This window comes from Pteropus vampyrus, unplaced genomic scaffold (genome assembly GCF_000151845.1).
Source record: "Pteropus vampyrus isolate Shadow unplaced genomic scaffold, Pvam_2.0 Scaffold157, whole genome shotgun sequence".
Taxonomy (NCBI): domain Eukaryota; kingdom Metazoa; phylum Chordata; class Mammalia; order Chiroptera; family Pteropodidae; genus Pteropus; species Pteropus vampyrus.
Window position 1 is genome coordinate 1,762,535 of NW_011888938.1, and position 8,827 is coordinate 1,771,361.

Sequence of the window (8,827 nt, forward strand, 5' to 3'; positions counted from 1 at the left end):
CCTCTGGGAGCCAGCTCGGGTGCGCGCCCCGACCTCCGGAGCCTCACCCCTGCAGGAAGCCCTGTGTGTCGCCGGCGCCCTGCGAATGCCTGGGGTCTGTGGCGGGTCCCCTCCGCATGCAGCACGCGGGGCAGAGGCCTCGCTCTGCTCCCAGGGAGCTGACGCCCAGCCGAGATGGGTCCGGCCAGGAGGCACAGCCTCAGGCGACGTGGCGGAGGGCGGCGCCTGGCGCGTGGCGCAAACCGAGGCGGTTCTGGGGCGCTCAGCTCTGGGGGCGTCGGAGTCTGCTCCGACGGGCGGGGCTCCCGTCCCCGCTGAAGCGCCCCGCTCCGTGGCCCGTGCGTGCTGCACCGGCCTTGGCTGCTGTGAGACGCAGATGCCGCCCAGGTCCCTCAGGGCCCGGCATCCGGTCAGCGGGTCCCTGCCGCGGCCCTCGCTCTGCGACTGCTCCACCTCGGGGGACAGGCAGCCCCACGTCCCAGGGGTCGTCCAGAACCACAGGCCTTCGGAGCAGATGCTCTGGACGCCCGCCACACACACCTTCCTGGTGGCGGGGAGCGGGCCGCCCCGCGAAGACACAAACACACAGGGGTGACGGCACATGGGGCCCCCGGGCGTGGGAGCCTGTCATGGCCGCCGCAGGAGAAGCAGGTGCCCTGCGGATGTCACCTTCTCAGTGATAACAGCGAACTTCCTTTCAAAGCGGGGAGGGGGCAGCGTTGAAGGTGCACGTTGGGGTTCGGGGCCCGGGTCAAGGTGGTGTCTTGAGATGGGGGGATGACACGGGGTCTCGGTTGACGCATCTGATGCGTCCCCACGCGAAACGTGTTATTTTTCTGATCAGAGAGGTGAGTGCTTAGAACAGTCTAAAGGGTGTATGAGGGAGTTCGCTCTGCGGGGCGGAGCCGAGCCACCTGGAGGATGAGGGGAGAGAGGCCCCGACCCGCGCCCTGCGCCCTCTGCCCTCCACCCTCTGCATAAACACCCGGCAGGCAGGATTTCTCCCCGTGGGCAAGGATGGGTCACCAGGGAGGGGGGAGGGGCGGGGGGATGGCAGAGGGGACAGCACAGGAGCAGTAGAAATGCCCTTCATGCCCTTTTACATTTCACATGGGACTGGGGCCCGTTGTCTGGCAACCGTGAGCGGCCCCCGCTGGCAGGTGCGCCATTGTGACAGCCTTTCCGAAGCCCGTGTCATCAAAGGGGCTGCTGACATCAGCGTCTGCAGAGGCTTGGCCCCCCGGGAGAGCTGGGGTGGGGGTCTGGCCAGCGCTTTCACAGAGACCCATAGGACGTGCCGTCCAGTCCTTGCAGAATAGCTTTGGGCACCTCACGTCACAGTAACCGAGGTATAGGGGCAGATCCTCCCCCGCCCACTCTGGCGCTTCCTCAGCGGCCAGGCAGAGGCCGGTGGGGGAGGGGTGTAAGGGCCGCCCAGGAGAGAGGAGCCCTGGGCGTCCTGTGTGTGGGCACCTCTCAAGCCAGACCTGCCACGTTTCCCGCGGAGCGCGTGTGGCATGCGGTGGCCGCATGGGTGGGCTGGTCGGTCCCATGGGTGCTCGGGTGAGCGTGATGAGGTCCAGTCTGCTCCAGCACGTGACCGCTGGCCTGGTCCCTGCAGACCTGTGAGCGGGAGCTGGCGGAAGACCCCCTGCAGTGGGCCGGAGTGTGGGCCTGAGCCCGATCCCCGTCACAGCGTCACCTCTCTGATTGAGGCTTCGGCCCCTGTGGGCAGGAGTCTGCACCCGAGAGCTTGTATGTGTTTAGTGACCACAGTTGTGGATCGGATGGTCCCCGTTCCTGTCTCTGAGGAGGACAGGCTGAGAGCCCACGTGGGGGCAGTCGGCAGCTGTCACCCAGGGAGACCCCCCCGACCCACCCTCCCCAACCGCACGCTGAGACCCTCTTGCCTTTTGTGCAGTAAGGTGACGCTGATACGGACAGCAGTGCCACCGGCTGTGCCCACAGTCCCCAGAGGAGTGGCTGGCACCTCAAGGAGATGCCCACCACGGAGGTGACGCCACCCCTGAGGCCGCCGTTCCGGGAGCAGACGCTTAGGCAGGCGCCCCGTCTGTGAGTCAGGGGCTCTGTGAGTCAGGGGCTCTGTGAGTCAGGGGCTCTGTGAGTCAGGGGCGTCTGTGAGTCAGGGGCGTCTGTGAGTCAGGGGCGTGGCTTCTTAGTCTGAGGGACCTCTGTCCCCTCCCCCGGCAGAGAATGCGTTCTAAGCGAAAGCTGCTGCTGCTGACCTCGCTGGTCTCGTGGCTCTGGCTGGTCCAGCGTTACCTCAGGTAAGTGCAAACCGTGGACGACCTGTCGTGGTTGGCAGGCGAACCGCTGAGTTTTGTCCAAGGGTATTGATTTTAGGGACACTCTCAAAAGGGACCGGATGTCACTTCTCGGGGGGGGCAAAGCACACGGACGTCGTTGCTCTCATTTCTGGACGTCCAGCAATTATTTTCAGGGTGCCGTCACGGGCCGCGGGGGGCGCAGCGCCAAGTGCCCTGAGGGTCCTGGGCAGGACCCCAGGGGAGAAAGTGGCAGGAAGCGGGCGGCGGTGGCCTTGAGCGGCCTCAGTGTGTCCGTCAACAGTGCTTCGTCAATTTGATGGGGTCACGCAAGGGTTGATAACGGGGTGCGGGGTGGGGGACGGGGCCCGGGGATGCCACGTGCTGTCTTCACGGCTTTATGTTTTTCCATAAAATTTCTCTAAAAGTAAAGTCTATTAAAAAACGGAGGGGAAATAAGGGAACAGGTTAATGATGCAAATCAGGCAGAGATCGGCCCCACTGCGCGGTCCCCGGGCCACGGGTCACGTCTCTTCCCGTGGCGTTCAGGGCCGCGCCGGTCATGACGAAATTCGGATCACCTCTTTGATGACGGTGGTGAGACGCTCCCCTCGTGAAGGCTGTGGACCCCACACTGGTCCACAGCGGGGACCCCACAACTGCAGCCTCCCTCCCGGCACGTCCTAGGGGCTCGGTAATTATCTGGTTAAAAGGAGAGAAACAAACGGATCTGAATCGTGGGATTTTTGTGATTCGAATCGCCGATTTGAATCGGGTCTCCTTCAAAGTGAAAACTCTAATGATTTTTTTCGCTGATCTAAAGAACATCGTTTAGTGATTTACCGACAGGGTCGACAGATTTAGCAAACAAAGCACCAGGACTCCGAGTTACCACTGAATTTCTGATAAACAACGAATCCTCTCTCGGGAGGATGCCGGGCACCGCTGGGGACGCACGTGCACTAAAACGTTCCTCATTGCCTGCGTTAAAGCCACGTCGACCGGGCTTTGTCCTGTCTGCAGACCTCTCTGCGGAGCAGGGCGCCTGCCAGCCGGGCCCTGCCATGGAAACATCCCACAAGCTGGGAAGCACAGCTGCAGGATCCAAGCGGTTCCCATGGTGACGGAACCAGGAGGGACAGAAAACGGAGTCCCCAGAAGCTCCCAGTGAGGGCTCCCAGCCTGTCGGGGCAGAAACAGTCTGGACAGACGCACGCGTACGCATAGGTGGCATGCGTGTGGCCTGTGTGCCCTGTGAGGCAGGACACGAGGTGGCAGCATTGCACAAACTTTACTGAACAGCAGCCCTTCTGAGCCCAGGCCGATGACACCCAAGGGGACTGGGGAGGGGGCTGCACGGCTGGCCGAGGTCGCCAGCAGCTAGGAGGGCATCTGTGGGCCAGAGTCCTAAAGGGCAGCAGAGGTCCGGGTTTGCCTCTGTGTGGCGAGCAGACGTGGGGTGCAGTGCGTGAAACAGGCTGACCTCACGGTTGTCACACGGGCACTGGGAGCAGTGGGACACGTGGCAATGAGGTTTGGGCTAAGGGTCCCGCCTGCGTGGAGGTGTGGACAGCGGGAGCCCTGGGCGGCGCTGGCCTGGTGGAACAGTCCCCTCTGGTGTCACTGCCTGGGTCCCCGCCTGTCCAGGACCCGGCTGGCTCTGCGTAGAGTAAGTCTCTCTCTTGAGGCTGTGACCTCTTTGGTCAGGACCCCGCCTTCGCCAGCCATGGTCATCCCCTAGGACCCCAGGAGCTCATAACACCAACTTCTAAAAGAAGGCGACTTGTTAGTAAGTTTTCCATTGGTCAGTTTGTATTTTTAGTGACATTGGGCTGGGGCAACCCGGATTGTGACAGCCCTGTCCTGGGGAATGATAATGACACCCCTGCGGCTGAGGACACCTCCTGTTAATGTCAGAATGGGGTGCTCCCCCGGAGTTATTTCCCATGTTTACAAAATGTCCCAGGGTTCTGGAAGGCAGTTCGTTGCCTAACTAACTTGGCGATTGAATAACTCACGTAAGAGCACAGTAAGACCCTGGATGAATCGCGTATTTAAGTGGAAGTTATTATTATAGACACGGGACTCTGCCCCAACCCCTCGCATCTGGTGCCCACGACACAGCCACGTGGGTGACGAGTGGGCGAGTGATTTAAATCTGACGGACAAAATGTCGAGACCGGAGCTATCGCGAGGGATGTTTCAGTGGCTAACGATGCACATGTGTATTTTGACACTGTCATGTGAGTGTCTGTCAGATCATTAAGCATTTTGTCCCCGCACGCATTCTCAAACCCGCTTTAGTTTGGGGGTTAATCTTTCTTTCCAGAAGCACGGTCTTTCTTGCCTTCCTGCCTCTGGCCATCACCCCTCACCCTGCATCCTTTCCTGACCACCTGTCCCGTTCCAGGCCAGGCGAGCCGTCTCCTCCCCAGGCGGCTTTCCCTGACCCCACTTTTGGGTCAAATGTGCCGCTTATGCTACCAGAAGCCATCCCTCCGTCGGCAGTGATCGCTGGGACCACATCGGGCTCTGCGGCCAGCTCCCCGGGGCAGGGGCTGGGGCTACATGTTCACAGCTGCAGAACTGGTACCTGTCCTGCTGCTGAACGAGTGGATTACGTGATAACTCGGTTTCTCCTTTACATCCAGGAATCATCAAGCACAAGAACTTGGACTTTCAGACTGGTTTGATCCCAGGTAAGAACAAAATGCCTGTTCGCACACGCATGAGAGAACTCGATTTGGGGGAATAGGGTCCTTCCCACACCCGCCCCCCGTCACCAGATTGTAGTTACCTCGGGAGGTTTCCGGCAGCTGGAATTTTAATTTCCCAGCCCGTTAATATGGACACACACTACTTGGTCGAACCTTCCTGTTCATTCAGTGAAGGACGGAATCTCCTCGGAGCCAGCTCGAAACCGCCAGGGATGACTCCTCTGGACTTTGGCGCCAGCACCCGGGGTGGGGGGCGCTTTTTGTGATGGTCGCGGAGTTTCCTGCTTTATGGTCACATACGTAATTTATTCAACGCGTTCTCTATCGGTTTTTGATTGTCGAGACCGGAGCTATCGCGAGGGATGTTTCAGTGGCTAACGATGCACATGTGTATTTTGACACTGTCATGTGAGTGTGTCCGTCAGATGAATTTCCAAAACAGAGTTTTTAGGTCAAAGAAGGCAGACGTTTAAGATTTTGGTGTAGGTTTGGTGTAATTTTCCCTTTGATAATCATTCCATTTTATTGTCTTCCCTATGGCGGATGTACTAAAGTATCATAAGGTCTTTTATTCTTGACGAAGCTGCCAGTTAAAACAGCCCAGTTCAATGTGCGTTTAGGGGATTTCATCTGAGCGTATCTTAACGTGTTCATAATTCACTTGTATTTAATCTTCCGTAAACTCCGTTTTCACGCCAGACAAAGATTTTAAATCAGCTATTTTAAGGTTGTTGGAAGAAAGAAAGGAAGTCCTATGAGAACGATGTCTTGCCAAAGAGAGAAGATCAATAAAATATAGAAATTATAAGAAGAACCAGGTAGAAATTGTGGAGTTGAAGAGTGTAGTAACTGAAATAAAAAATAAATTGTTAGATGAGATGGCGGTAGATTTTGAGCGGGAAAAAGGAAGAATCAATAACCCAAGAAGTTCGGCGAATCCCAGACAGGACCATCGCAAGCGGCCTCACTTCTAGACGGATCATAAATGATCCAAACCCATAGACAAGGAAAGGATCTCGAATGCAGCGGAGGGAACTGACTCCACAAGGCTGTGTTATGAGACACCGTGGAAGCCAGAAGGCCGAGGGACGAAATATTCATAATGCTGAGAAAGAAAACCTGTCGACTAAGAGTTTTTTATCCAGAAAAACTGTCATTAAAAAAAAAAAAGAAATTCAGACATTCCCAGGAAAAGAAAAACGGAGAAAATTTATCGCTAACACAACGGCTGTATGAGAAATACCTAAGGGAGTTCGTTAGGCCGAAATGACAGAACACTGGGCAGGAACCTGAGTCCACGGGAAGAAATCCAGGACCTCAGTAAGGGTGACTACCGGGGCGAATGTCTAAGATTAAATATATATGTTTTCGGAATTTTCTTCTGTCTGATCGAAAAGACAGCTGCATGGAGCAATAATTGCCATCTGTGTCGATGTCCACACAGTATATAAAGATGTCGTTAATCTGACAGTAAATACACAGAGGACAGGACAGGAAACGAAGCCATGTAGGACCGCAGGCTTTGTCCACGGCGGAAACTAAGGTGGCATTAGCTGGACTGGGTCGTTATAAAGTAAGATGCTAAATTCTAATCCCCAAGATATTGGGGACTAAAATAAAGCGAGCGGGGGCGGGGGGCGGGGTAAGAGAGTAAATAAATGAAATAGAAAACGGAAAAACGGAGGAAAATCAATGAAACCACAATCGGTTGTTTAAAAATAGCAACCAAGTTGACAAGCCTCTCACTAGACCGTCCAAGGGAAAGGAGAGAAGACTCGAATTGCTAGCATCAGGCGTGAACGAGGGGACATCGCGACCGACCTTCAGGAATAATAACGATCACGGGGGAACACTACGAGCAGTCGTGTGCCGGCGCGTTGGATAACCTGGGCCAAACAGAGAAATTCCCCAAAGACAGAAATTCCTAGAACTTCCTAGGAAGACTCCAACAGAAAGGGGAAATTCGAAGAGATCTATGACAAGTAGAGACTGAATGAGTAATACAGATTTTTCCGTGAAAAGCTCAGGACCAGATGACTTCATTGGTAAATTCTGCCAAATGCTTAAAGAAGAATCGATACTAATCCTTCACAAACGCTTCCCCAGATTAGATGAGCACAGCATTACCCTGATACCAAAACCAAACAGAGACACCGCAGGAAAGCTATAGACCGATATTCTGGATGAACGTAGGTGCAAAGTTTTTTGACAAAATACTAGAAAACCAAACCCGGGGACACGTAAAAAGGGTCATACACCACAAAATAGCGGGGTTTATTTCAGGAATGCAAGGTTGACCCAACGCATGAAAATCATTCAGTGGAACCACCACGTCAAACCCACACGACCATCTTGATAGACACAGGGCAATCCTTTGACAAAATCCAACGTCCCTCACAATGTGTATGCTCAACAGACTAGGAATGGAAGGGCGCTCCTGAACCCGATAAACCGAAGACACAGCAACGAAACCACACACGAGCGGGTAAAATGGACCCGGTTTTAAAATTACAACCTCGTGTGCATCAAAAGACACCCCCGAGAAAGTGAGAGGACCATCCGGAGAATGAGAAAAATGTTTGCAGGTCATATACGCGTTAAGGGTCTAGTACCCGGAATATGTAAAGAGCTCTTACAATTAAACAACAAAAAGACAAACGGCACTCAAAAATGGGCAAGAGATGGCCAGCAAACACTTCATCAGTTACGCAACTCTAAATCCCAGCGAGATACCGAGTCACGCCTGTGACGTGCGAGGATCGTAGGATGACTAGAAAGAAAACGTCAGGCCACAGAAAAAGTTGGCGAGAAGGTGGAGAAATTTAAACTCTTATAAACTGCTGGCGGGAATGTAAAATACAGAAAACAGTTTGGCAGTTTCCTGGAAAAGTTAACCACGGAATTATAATATGACCCAGAAACGGCACCTCTAGGTGCATACGGCCGAGAGAATTAAAAACAAACGTTCTAAGAAAAACTCGGATACCGTGATGTTGTAATAGCCAATAAAGGTAAACAGCTGGAACGTCCATCAACTGATGCATGGATTAAAAAAATGCATGAAATGGAATATTATTTAGCCGTACAAGGAAGGAAGCCTGAGTCATGCCACAGCATAGGTAACCCCCAACACGTGTTAGAAGGAGAAGCCCGACAGAGAACATCGGGGTGCTGCGGTCCTGTTTATAGGACATTTCCAGGACAGACAAATCTACGGGGACCAGAAATTCAATCAGCGGTCGTCAGGGGCTGCAGGGAGCCTGGAGCGGGGAGTGACCGCTGAAGGGTACAGGGCTGTTTCAAAGTATTTCATTTTCTTGGGGGCAACTTATTTTTTACTTATTTCTGTTAGAGGAAAGAGAATTTATCAGCCAGTGGAGCACGTGGGGCTTGACGTCACCGGAGCATGAGCTGTTTCTTGGGAGCGACTTAAATAGTGTCCGGTTTCCGCATGTGCATTGTTAGCACGTAGAAATGGGATTCACCTTTGTGCGCGTGCTGGTCCCGTGTCCTGTACAAGGATGCTCTTTATTTCCTTTTCCTGCTTCATTGCGGTGGCCGGAACTTCGTCCCCTGTTGAACAGGGGTGGAGAGAGTGGGCGTCCATGCCTTGTGCCGCCTCAGGGAGAAGACTTCCGTCTTCGGCGCTGTAGGCGTTTCAGAGATGCTTCTTATCACGGGAGGGTGATTCTCCTCTACTCCCATTTTTCTGAGAGTTTTTCTCTTTTTTTTTTTTTTTATCACGAACGGGTGTTGGACTTTGTATAATGCTTTTTTCGCCCCCTGTGGCAAATGACACGGGCATCTGATTGTTCTTCGGTCTCT

General features: G+C 54.2%; 1 protein-coding gene across 1 annotated transcript in view; it reads left to right on the forward strand.

The window, feature by feature from the left end:
* The first annotated feature begins 2,214 nt into the window (after positions 1 to 2,214).
* Positions 2,215 to 8,827, forward strand: part of GLT6D1 (glycosyltransferase 6 domain containing 1) — an 8,640-nt gene continuing 2,027 nt past the window's right edge. The window contains exons 1-2 of the mRNA XM_011369996.1: positions 2,215 to 2,288; positions 4,937 to 4,984. Coding sequence (XP_011368298.1) covers positions 2,215 to 2,288; positions 4,937 to 4,984 — 122 coding nt within the window. The remainder of the gene's footprint in view (positions 2,289 to 4,936; positions 4,985 to 8,827) is intronic.